Raw genomic sequence first — 15,840 nt, forward strand, 5'->3', positions numbered from 1 at the left:
CTTTAATCATTGTTGTTGTTTTTGATTTCAGCTTAAAGCCATGCATTGACTAAACTACAAGTGTAGCTTTTCTTTTCCTCTGTTGGTTAAGCTACACTTGTAGTTTAGTCAATGCATGGTTTTAAGCTGAAATCAAAAACAACACCAAATAAAATTTTTGAGAAAATTTTCTATAGAAATAAAATTTTGACAAAATTTTCTATAGAAATAAAATTTTGAAAATTTTTCCTAAAAAAAATTTGACAAAATTTCTATAGAAATAAAATTTTGACAATTTTTTCTAAAGAAATAAAATTTGTAAAAATTTTCTATAAAAAAAAAATTTTGACAAAATTTTCTATAGAAATAAAATTTTGAGAAAATTTCTATAGAAATAAAATTTTTGAGAAAATTTTCTATAGAAGTAAAATTTCGTTTTGTTTTGTTATTGTTGGGTTTGTTCTTTAATCATTGTTGTTGTTTTTGATTTCAGCTTAAAGCCATGCATTGACTAAACTACAAGTGTAGCTTTTCTTTTCCTCTGTTGGTTAAGCTACACTTGTAGTTTAGTCAATGCATGGCTTTAAGCTGAAATCAAAAACAACACCAAATAAAATTTTTGAGAAAATTTTCTATAGAAATAAAATTTTGAGAAAATTTTCTATAGAAATAACATTTTGAGAAAATTTTCTATAGAAATAAATTTTTGAGAAAATTTTCTATGGAAATAAAATTTTGACAAAATTTTCTATTGAAATAAAACCTTTTTTCGGAAGGTTCAAGTGTGGTTTACTTTTGGGTTTAGTGAACTGCCTGAAGTAAAGGATGCTGATGAGGAATGTGGTAATTCCGAAACGTGCGTCCATCCAACCATCTTGGGATGGGCTTTGCCCAAATAAATTTGACAAACATTCTTTTCCTCGGTTGGTTAAGCTACACTTGTAGTTTAGTCAATGCATGGCTTTAAGTAGAGGTGTGCACGAGAGTAATATTTCGCTCACGCTCACGCTCACGCACACTCACGACGGAGAAATCTTATTCATGCACTCTCACGCACGATATTTTTTGATAGGACTCACGCTCACGCACGTTCACGAAAAGAAAATTTGTACATACGCACACTCACGCACGAAAATCTTTTAAATGTCGTGACTCACGAAAAATATCGTGACTCACGAATAATTTTATGAGTAATTCACCTATAGAACCTGACTAAAAACATGAGTATGATTAAAATCGAGAGCGTCATAAAACTCTAAACACCTAGGATGTTACTAAAATTGTAAATGAATTCAACTCATAAGCATTTTATGTTCGTAAGCGGGATTATTTTCGTGAGCGTGTTTTTCCGAAATTCGTTACTCACGCACACTCACGATGGTATTATTTTCGTGACTCACGCTCACGCACGATATTTGATTGGTTAATCACGCTCACGCACACTCACGCCGTTGTCGTCAGCGTGACTCACGACTCGAGCGTGATTCACGAAAATTTTCGTGAGTCACGACAATTTCGTGTCACGTGCGCACCTCTAGTTTTAAGCTGAAATAAAAAAACAAAAGAAATAAAATTTTGTCAAAATTTTCTATAGAAGTAAAATTTTATCAAAAATTTTTATTGAAATAAAATTTTGTTATCATTTTCTATATTGTCACAATTTTCTATAGAAAACAAAATTTTTACAAAACTGTCCACAAAAAAATTGACAAAATTTTCTATAGAAAAAACATTTTGACAAAATATTTTATAGAAATAAAATTTTGACAAAATTTTCCATAGAAATAAAATGTTCAGAAAATTTTATATAGAAATAACATTTTGACAAAATTTTCTATAGAAAAAAATTTTGACAAAACTTTCTACAAAAAATATATATACTTTATGGAATTTGATCTCAATATTTCTATGTGTTACAAGCGGAATTTCTATGTTTTACAAGCGGAATGGTGGAGGTTATAAAAAACGTAAAATTCTTTAATTCGAACCTGGATCCTAATTTTCATAAAACATAGATTTAAAGTTGAGATGTCTCCTCAAAATATTTTTTTAAGATACCTTTTACTTAAATTTTCTTTTAGAAAAATTTGCCCTTACACGCAAAAAAATAATTCTTTCCTCCCAAACGAAATTTTAGACAAACAAAGTTCGTTTCTCATTTGCTTTTCGCTGTAAGGAAGTGTATTTGGAAGAAAAGTATATACTTTTTGTGATAAACGTTTATTCTTTTCCAGGATGTAAAAACAATTTCATAAAGACTAACTCAAAAAAAAAACATTGTTTTCTTGCTAATTGCATTTTCCCTCACATCTTTCTCACATCCACGAAGTTTTTTAGTTGTTAACACCTTTTCCTGTAATACCAACAATGTAGAAGAGATTATACGATTTTATAAATTTTTAAATTTTTTTTTACCTTTCGCCTGGACGGAGAATCGAACCGCGGACCATGCACTTTATAAGCCAACACACTAACCACTGAGCTATGTACCTGTTATGGTCATCAATAGATAATTATCCATATAAGTTATATTTATATAGCATAGCTTGTGGCGCCCACGAAACGAATAAACAAAGTTTATTTAACAGAAACAAACACTTAGTTTGGCACCGTGGGGCAGTGGTTGCTACGTCCGACTTGCATGCCAAGGGTCATGGGTTCGATCCCTGCTTCGACGAAAGTTTTTTTTTTTTTTTTTTACATATATTCCAGATATGTTCGGAAGATTCCGAAAAAATGTTCAACATTACATTGTAGTATATTAAATTTTGAACTGTAAACTGTGTCTTATTAAAGACCTAAAGTCGGAAAAGAACAGTGTTTGATATAAACGAAATGGACTGTGTTGTTGTTTCAAAAATAACTTTTTTTATTGAAAAAATAAAAATTTTGTAACAAACGAATTTTTTTGGTGATAAAAGTTTAAAATTTTCGAAGCAATTCAAAAAACTGTAACAAAAGAAAAACGTTTTCGGTACACGTTTTCCAAACGTTTTTTTTCTTTGCGTGTAGTATTGCGTAAATTGCACTCAAAAAAAGTGAACTCTCTATATCACTAAAGCCAATTTAACTTTATTTTAGTTCTTGGAATTATTATGTTTGGAGAAAGTTTCCTTTACTCTAATAATTTTTTGTGTACTTTAGTTAAATTAACTAAAACCGAGGAAAAAAATATACTCAAATGAAGCATAAAGATTAACTAAATTCGTGTCTTCCACAAAATAGCTCAGAATTTCTTTAACTTGGTAAATTTTACTAAAAATGCGTCCATCATGAACTTCGTATGTCACTAAAGACATTCTTGCAATTTTAAACTCCAAGTTTTTCCTTGAAACTACAAAATTTTCTTTAACAAGTGAAAAAACTTAGTTATGTCTAATAAATTTTCTTGAATTTGTCGAAAAATATTTACTTATTTTTATGACATCGGCGTGATGCCAACGTTTGTAATACTGTTTAGTTTAAATTTTCTATAAATATTAAAAATTTTCTAAAATTAACCGAAAGTTTTCTCCCTGGTGGGTTCACTGTTTTTTCAGTGTGCGTATGCCTAAATTGCAAAGAAACTTTTCTATGGTTGTGAGCAAATATTTGGCGGACCCTTTTCTGCGTAGGTACGATTTTTTTTATTTTTTAATATTTTTAACTGAATACGTCAATTATTGTGGAAAAACTTTTCCAAAAGGGGGGTTCCAGTGAACATTTGCTCTAGGCTCTTGAGAAAATTTCTAGCGGGACCATCGTCTGCATATGTCCCTCATTGCACATGTTGTAATTTAAATTAATTTAGAGGCTCCGCAAGCCAAATCTGGGGATCGCTATATATAATTGTGAACCGATGTGGACTAATTTGAACCGGATCGGATGAATTTTGCTACTCCAAGAGGCTCCGGAGGTCAAATCTGGAGAACGGTTTATATGGGGCTATATATAGTTATAGACCGATATGGACCAATTCTGGCACAGTTGTTAGAGACCACATACTAATACCATGTTCCAAATTTCAACCGGATCGGATGAAATTTGCTTCTCTTAGAGCCTCCGCAAGCCAAATCTGGGGATCGCTTTATATGGGGCTATATATAATTATGAACCAATGTGTACCAATTTATGCATGGTTGCTAGAGACCATATACCAACATCATGTACCAAATTTCAGCCGGATCGGATGAAATTTGCTCCTCCAAGAGGCAACAGAGTTCAAATCGGGGGTCGGTTTATATGGGGGCTATATATAATTATGAACCGATATGAACCAATTTTTGCATGGTTGTTAGAGACCATATACTAACACCATGTACCAAATTTCAGCCGGATCGGATTAAAATTTGGTTCTCTTTGAGGCTCCGCAAGCCAAATCTGGGGATCGGTTTATATGGGGGCTACATATAATTATGAACCCATATGAAGCAATTTTTACATGGTTGTTAGAGACAATATAAACTTACACCATGTACCAAATTTCAGCCGGATCGGATGAAATTTGCTACTTTTATAGGCTCCGCAAGCCAAATCTGGGGATCGGTTTATATGGGGGCTATACGTAAAAGTTGACCGATATGGCCCATTTGCAATACCATCCGATCTACATCAATAACAACTACTTGTGCCAAGTTTCAAGTCGATAGCTTGTTTCGTTCGGAAGTTGGCGTGATTTCAACGGACGGACGGACATGCTTAGATCGACTCAGAATTTCACCACGACCCAGAATATATATACTTTATGGGGTCTTAGAGCAATATTTCGATGTGCTACAAACGGAATGACAAAGTTAATATACCCCATCCCCATCCTATGGTGGAAGGTATAAAAATAATTGGATCAATTTATTTCGTGATTGTATCAGAATTTTTTTTTGTGTGTAGTATAAATACAAAAAGTTATATTTTTTATAAAGTTTAATGCGATTTTGCGGATGATATGTGGATTGTGTTCAAAATTTTTAGTTAAACCAATTACAGAATTAACAGAAAGTGCTGAAGAAATCAATTTAAAAAAATAATTGGATCAATTAATTTCGTGATTGAATCAGAAAATTTTTTTCTGTGTAATAGTCTTTTGGATAATATAGTATTTGATGATTCTCAGGAAGTATTGCTTTATTCTGTTTTTAACGTCCATGACTTCTTGTGTCAAGGCTTGTATTCTTACCAATGCACCGCGATGGCTACTGTTGATAGAAAATATTGCATAGAAAATAGGTAAAACAATAAATATAAATATTAAAAATAATAAAATATAAAATAATGTTCTTAAATTATTTCTAAATATCTAAAGAAAAAAAAATTGCTTAACACACAATAATATACATGGAAAACATATAAATATTAAACTTAATTATTATATTATTTTTTTTCTAAACCTATTCAATTGAAATAAAATCAATTTCTTTAGATATTTGTATTAATTGCCTAAAACAAATTTTTATTATTGGAAAAATTTATAAAACCAAAGAAGTTTTTTTTTTATAAATATTATTTGAACCCTATACGCATAATATATATTGTAAATAATATATGTATATATATATTGAAAATTAAATTCAATTAACCGAATTCGCAGAAGAAAAACAACAAATATGTAAATTCTTTTTCTTGTGGTGTTATATTTTACTTTATATTTTTTGTTTGTCTTTTGGATGATTTTTTTTTTCATTATTTAGTTTTTGGGAATAAGCATTTGTTATTTAATCTTTGGTATAATTTTATTTAGTTGTTGTTGTTATTTTAAATATTAATATATTAATTTATGTATATATAGAATATTTTGGTTTTGACGGTTTTTGTTTTGTTTTTTTTTTTTAATTTTTTTTTTCAAATGTAAGTAATTTGCCTAGTAAAAATTAATTATTTCTACTGCTACATCTGCCACCAAAATGCAATACATGTTAATATTTTATTTTTTGTTGTTGTTTTTAGTTTTTTTTCATTCATATAATAATTAAATATATGTAATAATATTATTCATTTAATAGTATTAATAATTAATAATAGTAATGTTATTTAATAGTAATAATAATAATAATGTTAATAATAATTTTATATAATTCATTATAATATGTAGATATATTATTTTAAAATTTAAATTTTGGTATCTATTCGTTAATATATTGTTCCATAAATGTGCCTATATATTTGTTGTTGTTTGATGTTTTTGTTGTTGTTGTTGTTAAAGTTAAATTTAGAGTTACAAGGTTACAGGTTGAAGAGAAATTTGTTGTTGTTGTTGTGGTTATTAGGTTGTTGAAAGTTGGTGGTGTCATCATCTGGGATTATATGTGCGACGACTTGTCTTACATTGTGATCAATTACGCGCAGCTTATGCCATCACACCAATACCATCAGCAGCGGGAATTTGTATATGATGACCACATTTCGAATGATCGGTCGGAATTGGAACATTAGAACCAACCTCCAGTACCAAGTTTTGAGCTTAAGCCGCCGATACCCTTACCGAGGAGATTACCGACGCGACCGGCCACAACGTTGGTAACAGCCGCCGCCTGTGCCGTAACATCTTTCGGCTGAGGCATTCTAACGCGTGGCCCGGTATCCTCGACGACACCCTCCTCCTCAGTGCCGTCGAGGGCTCTACCACCACCATCCTCGACAGTTTCATCACCTTCTGCAACATCAGGCATGGTTAGAGCACATGTCGCTTCTTCGGTAGCCATACGTTGGGCAACAGTTTGATATGCTTTAGAATTTAGCTTTTCCTCCAACATACCCTGCAACTCAAAGTCCGAATAGATTTTCTTCACAATGTGGGATAACGCCTGCACCTGAGCATAGTGGAGTGCATGATCCAAACGCTCAGAAAGCCAATTGCAAAGCATATTAATTTGCTGCGTGTACCATTGTTCGAAGAAATTCAGCGTCCACAAATCATCGCCAATTTTGCCACGAATCTGCTCCATATTATTGCGGAAAAATATTACATAGCTTTGTCCCAAATCTTTACCGGAACTGGAAACATTCGTAAAACTTAGAATCGAACCAATTAGACTACCCTCATCGTAGCGTGCCAATTTGGACAAAGTCGACTCTAGCACTGACATAAGTTTACCACTGAGGCCTTGTGTCATCGCTACATTCGCTTTATCGAGCTGATCGTCAATTTTTGCATGAAATTTATACAGGTCAATTCCTTCGATGGTGGTCAATTTAAAACTTTGATTTTTAGCATTTAATATCACATTTACCATGGCACACATTTCCGTTGGAACTATGTAATCGGTTGATGAGACAAAGACAATATTCTTCTTGAGCCATGATTGGAACGACGCATCCGTACGCGCTATGCATTGTTCGATCATTTCTGCTGCCATCATTTTGAGACGCTGTTCTAGATGCTGGCGGAATTCTGGCTCTGGCCAATGGAGATCACGTATGAACGATTGTAAGGCATCGAGTTTCCAAAACAGGTCTTCGGATGTGGCACAACCATTGCCTTTGCTCTCCCAACGCTCCTTCTCGAAGCCTTTGTTGATGGACTGAGCTATCGATGACTCCATTAGGTCCACGTACCGGACAACCAATGGAGCAAATGTATCACGCAGATGCTGATGGAAACGACCATTTCGCAGATTGTCGTCGGCTCGCAAATAATCGTTGAGAATTTGAAAAAGAGGGAAGGAATCCCAGGTGTCCGGTGGTTGCTCCGATAAAACACGATCCATATCAACTGCGAAGAGTGACCAAAATATTTCGGCATGTTCAACCAGCAGATCACTGAACCAGGCAAATGCTTCCGCATAGTGTTCCTCATTCTGCTGTTGTAAATCCACACATAACTCAGCTAAATGGATCAAGTCTTCTAGTTTCTTTGCTGCAGGTACGGTCACTTCGCCGCGCAAATCTTCTTCAATTTTGGCTTCGGATGATAAGCGTGTATAGTTAACCAAGGCCGCAGATTCTAAGCTCTTCTTTATCATTTGTCGTACTTCTTCGGGTGGAACTGGTGTGACGATATCCTTCATGAGCACACGTTCCAAGAGTGAAAGGGTTGCTTTTAGGGCACCTTCTGGTCGACCAAAGGGAAAGCAAAAACGGAAATTTGTGATTTGATATTCGAGCAAGACGCGCAGACGTTCTTTGATTTCGGTAAATTTCTCTTTCTCCTCGTGTGTGATGCTACCAACACCATCTGGTCGATTTCCATGGACATGGCTGGCGCAGAAGGCAAACGAGTAATGGATAAGGGTTGGATCAATCATGAAATCCTTTTCTGCACGGTCCAACAGGTCTGAGAGATAACATAAATGACGATAACAACCTCGAACACCGTAGCGAGCACAATATTCATCCAGTACAAATACTTGGCCAGGGCTGAACCAACCTAAGGAAGCGTATTGATCATTAAGGCGATATTCTAAAGCGAGATTTTGTAGCAATTTAAAGAAGAGGGCATGATCTAGAGAACATGGATCGGCACTAATGTAATCCTCCATGCCATGTTTACGTGCCTTATCAGCATCACCCTGAATTTTCGATATGGCCGAATTTTTGTCCTGAGTAACTGGCGGTGTCGGTTTGTGTGATTGGCCAGTGGCGCGATACATTGCCATTACCCACAGACTGCATTCATTTTCGTCATCACAGGCAAAGGCAATACTATCACCCTCTCGCACAGCGTTAAAGAAAAAGCGGCCACCATTTAAATCGGTGCCAAACATAAGGCTAGCACTAGCTCCTTCGATATAATCTACCGTATAGCCATCTAACTGCATCATTTCCGCCGGTTCGGATTTCTTTTCTTTGTAACTGCACATGGCAAAGGTGTATTGGGAGACTTGTACTAATACAAAATAACGTTTCTTCCATTTCTTCCATACAGATTTGCCAATAGCATACAAGTGACCACAGTGTTTCATATTGGGTGGTTTCTCTAAACGACAAGCTATCTTAATGCGCAAATCTTGATCGGGTAGATTCTTCGGCACCACCATACGATGCCACTCAGGAGTTTTTGATGACAAAGCTGTGGGTTTTATCGTCACCTTACCCAGTTCTTTGTCTTCTAAAGCTAGCATACCAGGATTTTCAGTATACAATTTAACTTTGACTACAGGCAATGGATGAGTCGTTGTAAAGTCGCCCTGTGTGTCCCACATAGGCTTCGAGGCTTCAGCTTGGTCTGTTTGTAATTTTTCGCCATTTTCTACCTCCATGGTACAGTAGACAATGCGATTAGGAGCCAATGATTTCAAACCCTTAACTTCCATTACTATCACTTCCAATTGGAAACTTAAAACTACATCCAATTTTGAAAGTTGCGTTATGCCTTCTTCTGAATCTCCCTCCAATTTGGAGAGAGAGCCGTGAGAACGCAAAATCATCTTCAAAAATGAAGGCGTGCTATGATTGTAACGTTTCAGCTTTTGCAAACCATATTTGCTGTCCATGTTACCCTTAGTAACTGGCAACGATTCCAAATTTGCCATCAACAAGTTTATCGATGATTTCAACTCTTCAATGTACAACGATTCCATTTCTTTCAATACAAATTTTGGCATAAGTTTACGATTCTTTTCCATTTCATTCACTCGCTGCATGCGGCCATCCAATTCACGTCTTATAGCTGCCGCTTGCTCATCGGCAGAGTCCAGCATTAAGGCATTGAATAAAATCTGATGTTCGAACTTCTTCACACTTAGAATCTGCTGGAACATGTCGTACAATTGCTCCTTCGACAGAATCAATTCACTATTCAGGGACTGTTGCAACCGAGCCGGCTTCTTGGAATCCTCCTCCCCAGTACCCTTGAGTATTACATCGAATTTGGCCATCCAAGAGGTGAGTACAGTATCTTTGCTCAGACCATCAATTTCGGGCAACGAACGTACACGTTTCTCAATGTTCTTGCGAAACACTTCTGTAAAATCCTGTATCGAACACGAACCCTGCTGAACCATTTTCATGACACGATCCGACTTCAGGAACACATCATGATAACTTTGTACTGCATTGCGAAAAGCCTCGTCGGCCATAATTTGCGTTTCGCCTTTGAGAAAGGCCTGAAATCTTTGCGTGATCGAATCAAGTTGTTGCTTTGTCACTTTCGGTTGTCGTTTTGTCATGTCGGTAGGTTGTTTCGCATTAAATGGATACGCAATGCAGCGTGAAACGAACACATACAACTGTATGCGTTTCTTGCGCTCCTCTTCCTCAATACCTGGCTTTTGCTGGCCGCCCGATTCATACTTATCACTGGCTACTGATGGGGATGGTGATATGGGTCGTGGTAGGGAATTACCACGTGATGAAGAGCCAGCACTTTGATTGAGAGTCTCCTGTGAAATGCTACCTGCAGCACCGCCCGCCGAATTATCATTTGCCGTCAACTCATTCTTGCTGGTCGCACCACCAGTTGCTGCGGCGGCTGGAGGTAACTTTTCGCTTTCCGTAGCACCACCACTGGATATTGAGCTTGAGGCACCCTTATGGGGTACATCACCGTTTTGTCGAGACGCTCCCGCACCTGGTTTGCTTGAGGAGTCAACTGTGGCAATTACCTTGGGTTTTGCAGCGGCCAACGAACTTCCACCAATGCGTCCTTTAGCTGGTGGCTGCAATGGAACAGTTGAATCATCATCACCCTCATCTTCACTGGAACTGGGATCAATCATGGTGCTTGGGAATAACCAGTTACCGCCGTTTTAAATGCCGTCCGCGTTTTTCAAATAGTTCAACAAATGCGATAACTATTGGATGGGTACTGGTGGTATGCGACGGCAGCGGTGGTGGCGGCAGTAGCAGCAGTAGCAGTGACAATATATACGGAGTCAACACGCAGTATATAACTGTAACACGAATACATACATTTATTTTTTTAGCTATCAATTCAAGGCAAAATAAAAACTTTGCTCTTTTTGCATGGGTGCGAGCGAATGTATGCCCATTCCTAGCACAAAAGTATTTCGTACAAAAAAAAAAAAAAATACAAATACAATTGAATTGGATTATCTAGAGAAAATTGTTTCCCAAAATGTTTGGAAACACTATGTGGGTTAACTTAAACGGTGAAAAAAGAACAATAATTGTATTTGTATTTTGTTCTATTTCCATTTCAAAAATAAGAAAAGAAAACAAAAAAAAATATATTTACATTTTCACAGAAATTCTCTTGGAGCGAGTGTGTAAGCTTTTGCGTGTCCTGGTTCACTGGTGTGACGGACCGACCTTCCTTGTATTCCTTCCACTTGTACTTCCACTCTTCGATTAGGGGTGTGAATGTAGAATAACTAGTCAGCAACAGCAGCAGAGGGCAGCAGGAGCAGAAGAGAAATGAATAACTGTTAATTTTTCGCCATCATACGTCGCCGTCGTCGTCGTTTGTTATTCGACGACGTCGTCGTCGCATAGAAAGAAACGAATAAACGAATAACAAGGATTTCAAGAACTTCACATGCAGGGTTGTATTTTTATTACAACACTATGCGATTAACGATTAGTTAATATTTGTATATCCTACATTCTTCTCATATCATCTACATACATCGCTACACATCACACAAGGGCCACAAAAACAACATTATTATGATTTGCAACAAACATTTGGGTGTTATTTAACGATTCGATTTTCTTGAGTGTGTGTGCTTATTCTTTTGTTGTTATTGTTGTTTTTTTTTGGATCTTCTTAGGATTGATTAGCTATTTTTAGTAAACTGTAACTTGTTACATTTCACATTGCAAGAATTTTTTTACATTTTCATTTATAAAAGGGAGTTTTGGTAGGGGTGTGTTGTTATCCTCCACATATACATAGGCCTTCCTGCCTGGTTGGCTGCAGGCATTTTTGGTCATATGTATATGTGTATGTGGATATTTTTCTTTTTTTTCTTCTTTTTGAGGGACTTTTTATAACACAATAATGCCAATAATATTTATCATTCCAATTTAATGTATTGAATTATTATAGCACAATATAAAAACAAAAATAATTATCTATCATCCATCCTTTGGTATAAACACTTTGTTTTGTTTGTTTACTTCTTTTGCATACACTCACTAACACTGGAAAATTTTTCGATTAAATATTTTATACTTTTATTGATTTTTCTTTGCTAGCACAGTTATTTTTATCATCCTCCGGCGATACAAGGTTCAGCTGTGTTATTTTTTGGTCTAACCCCCTTCGTTGAGGGTTTGTTACCGTATGAAAGAATAGGCTTTTGAAATTATGCTCATAAGCTCTTCCCATGAGCGACTGAATACTGTTAAATGCTCCCTTCTTTGCCAGTGAGTGTAAAGCAATGTGACTTTTAACGGTAATGTTAATGTGCTCTCTTTCTTTATTATGTCTATGTGTGTGTGTGAGTGTAGTAGTAACCACAAAAGTAACCACATAGCAAATTTAACCCCTGAAAACTAGACAGAGTTGTATAGGTTTAGCTAACGGGCACATTATTTATGGGTGGCTACTTGAATTTGTACTAATTCGTTAGCAAGTGCAAGACAATTTGTTTTCGGAGACCAGCTGTTTATATATGAGTGTGTGAGTGCGTATGGGAATATTAGGTTGGAACTTTTAAAAATGCTAGCTTTTTTTAACGATAACAAAGAAATTTGTCATGGAACAAATCTGATCGGAATTTAATTATTAAGTCAAGTGGGAATTGAGAAACCATTCCAATGCCATGTTCTTCTAAATTGTGAGTATTTTCGTGGAAAAAATTCAGGTGATGTTCTTTGGAACATCGCTTTTTAAACATTTGATCAGTTCTGGGCACGCTTCTTAAGCTTGAATAGAACTATCCACTTTTTTGTTGATCTGTAAACACATGCTGCAGCCATGAAAAGCATTGTGACCGACGCAGCCGGTAACGAATGCTCTTGCAGGAGCGTCACACGAAAAACATTTGACAATAATTAATATATTACGGCCTTTGTAAGAAAATCCGTTTCTCTTTATTTCTATCAAATTATTATTAAAATGATGAAGAAAGCAATTAGTAGAAACTGGTTTTGAAACTCCACAATATATTCCTATAGTGAAAACAGTATTTACGTTTAAATTCATAACTTTTCCTACACCCAGAGAAATGATTGGTTGTAATTCGATAATTACAATTAGGAAATGATGTCAGTAACTTATTTTTTGTTACAAGAACAATGTTTTGATTATTTTCCCCATTATACATTCAACACGACCATAAAAAGGATCACAGGATCAAAACGAAATTCCCATAACCATTCAATTGGTTACAATAACCAATGCCGATAAATTTGGTTTTATGCTGCATAAAATTGTTGAGCTAACCACCGGCATAGTGAGACCTACATCATGGGAATCAACAAATGGTTGGTACAACCAAAAGTTGAGTATACTAATAGCAGCTTAGTTCAATTATAGGACGGGCGTAAGGTAGTTGTAGCAACAAATAAATATTTATATCAACATCGGCATGGTAAATGGCATGACGCTACAAAATTTGCAAAACGGGGAACAACATTTACTTGATAATAGTCCGCAATACATTGTATAAACTTTATCCCATAGAAAAGAAGTTGCCTTCAGGTAAGTATCGCACCGATTTATAAAAAGTTTCCATAAAAATTGCAGGCTTCATACACCAGCAAACACAAATACTTTTTACGGCAAGCGAGCTTTTTTTATTGTATTAAGAATACAGGAAGAGTCTAAGTCGATCTGTATTTATATCTAGAGGCTTAAGGAAGAAATTTCTGGCAAGTATATATTGAATTAGGTTATGTAGTTTGACCACATAATTGCAACCTAATAACCATCTGTCATTGGTATACAAACATTACCTATAAAAAATTGTAAATTGTAATGTAAATTGATCTCACATATATGTAGATCAAAAACCTTTGTTGTTAGCACCTTTTGTATTAATTTTCGTAGTTTATTATGGTTGTAAATCTAGTAATAAATCAATAAAATCTCAATATAATCTGCCCTTTCATTTGATATTGGAATTTGGTTAGGATAATAGTAAAGAAAATCGAGGGCGGTTGCACCAACAAACAAAACAATTAATATGAAATTGCGACAACCAATGCAAAGTTGATCCAACATACTACCATGTAGTTACAATTGCCAAATGTTAGTTGTGCTCACAGATATCATTGATAGTTGATGGAACCACCTGCTTTCGGTTGGCAAATAATTCGGTTGAGGCAACGAATTTGTTTTCTGGGTGTAATATCGGCCATAGTCCAGACTGACTGCTTTTAAATAGAGTAGTTATCAAATGGACTGAATAGTCGAAGTGAGCCTGAATCTTAATCGGGCTGCCACTTTAACCTAACCTAATAGAGATAGTTCGTCTATTCCTATTTTTGATAGCAATAGACTATATTACATTAATGTCTAGAAGACGGTCGTCAAGCTTATAAAATTGATTTTGAATACCAAAATTATAGTATTGTCCTGGATTTACCGTTCGAATTATTATGCCTCTCTTTCTCCTATTAAAAAGGCTTTTTGTAGTTCTTGGAACTTGAAGTCCTTCTTGGCTCATTACCATCAGAATATCATCCTAATCTTCTACTGACACGATGTTTTCTAAATATTCGACTAAATTTATCTACCAATTGCGTTTTACTTTGAGGTTCTAAACTATCCTCACGCTCAAGAATTTCATCCATTTGGATTTGGCTGTCATTGGAGTCTTTACCTGCAATAATATTATGACTGTCGTCGTTCTCATTATTGGTGACGTCGATTTCTTTAAAACTTGTAAAAATCTTTCTTTTCACTTCTTCGAGAAGTCATTTTTGGGTAGTACTACGCGATACTTACCGGATTTGTCTTGTAAAAACTTTACTTTCAATAAGGCACATACACGCAAAAAAATAATTATTTCCTCCCAAACGAAATTTTAGACAAACAAGGTTCGTTTCTCATTTGCTTTTCGCTGTAAGGAAGTTTATTTGGAAGAAAAGTAAATACTTTTTATGATAAACGTTTATTCTTTTCCAGGGTGTAAAAACAATTTCATAAAGACTAACTCAAAAAAAAAAAAAACAATCTTTTCTGGCTAATTGCATTTTCCCTCACATCTTTCTCACTTCCACGAGGTTTTCTAGTTCTTAGCACCTTTTTATACCCTAAACCACATAGTGGTCAGGGTATAATAAGTTTGATCGGCTAAAAATGTGCCTACCAGAAATATTGATTTTAGACCCCATAAAATATATACCGATCGACTCAGAATCACCTCCTGAGTCGATCTAGCGCTTGGTGTCCGTCCGTCCGTCTGTCCATGCATTTGTTGTTCACAGGATTCCGGTCGCAATTATTAACCGATTTTGATGAAATTTGGTATAGCGAGTTTTTTGGGCACAAGGACGAACGTTATTGAATTTGGAAAAAATCGGACCAAATTTAGATATAGCTCCCATATATATGTATCGCCCGATTTCGACAAATGGGGTCACGTTGCGCGTTTTTTCAAACGGATCGTCACCAAATTTGGCAAAAGGTAATCTTTTCCATTGCCCTTCAAGTCTGCAAAATTTCATCCAAATCGGTTCAGATTTAGATATAGCTCTCATATATATGTATCGCCCGATTTTCCCAAATTTGGCCACAAAACCTTTATTTATCAACCGATCTTACTCAAAGTTCGCTAAATATAATCTTCTATAGCACTAACTATATGTGCAAAAAATCATCGAAATCGGTTCAGATTTAGCTATAGCTCCCATATATATGTACCGCCCGATTTTTCTAAATTTGGCCATAAAACCCTTATTTATCAACCGATCTTACCCAAATTTGGCTAAATGTAGTCTTCTATAGCACTAACTATATGTGCAAAAAATCATCGAAATCGGTTCAGATTTAGATATAGCTCCCATATATATGTATAGCCCGATTTTCCCAAATTTGGC

At 35.4% G+C, this 15,840-nt stretch overlaps 1 protein-coding gene across 6 annotated transcripts; it reads right to left on the reverse strand.

Annotated features, from left to right (window-relative positions):
- Positions 1-5,861: 5,861 nt before the first annotated feature.
- Positions 5,862-12,147, reverse strand: Cadps (calcium-dependent secretion activator 1). Of its 6 annotated transcripts, XM_075299030.1 has the most exons (4): positions 11,984-12,145; positions 11,477-11,645; positions 11,087-11,222; positions 5,862-10,781 (listed from the first exon to the last, which is right to left on the reverse strand). In XM_075299030.1, the coding sequence occupies exon 4, from the start codon at positions 10,605-10,607 to the stop codon at positions 6,381-6,383; it is 4,227 nt and encodes a 1,408-aa protein (XP_075155145.1). In that variant the 5' UTR covers positions 10,608-10,781; positions 11,087-11,222; positions 11,477-11,645; positions 11,984-12,145; the 3' UTR covers positions 5,862-6,380. The 6 variants fall into 6 exon arrangements, with proteins under 6 accessions (XP_075155145.1, XP_075155144.1, XP_075155146.1 ...); XM_075299029.1 differs by lacking the exon at positions 11,477-11,645 and having other exon boundaries at positions 12,026-12,147; XM_075299031.1 differs by lacking the exon at positions 11,477-11,645 and having other exon boundaries at positions 11,994-12,145.
- Between the last annotated feature and the right edge of the window lie 3,693 nt (positions 12,148-15,840).

This window comes from Haematobia irritans, chromosome 3, assembly GCF_050003625.1.
Source record: "Haematobia irritans isolate KBUSLIRL chromosome 3, ASM5000362v1, whole genome shotgun sequence".
Lineage (NCBI taxonomy): Eukaryota > Metazoa > Arthropoda > Insecta > Diptera > Muscidae > Haematobia > Haematobia irritans.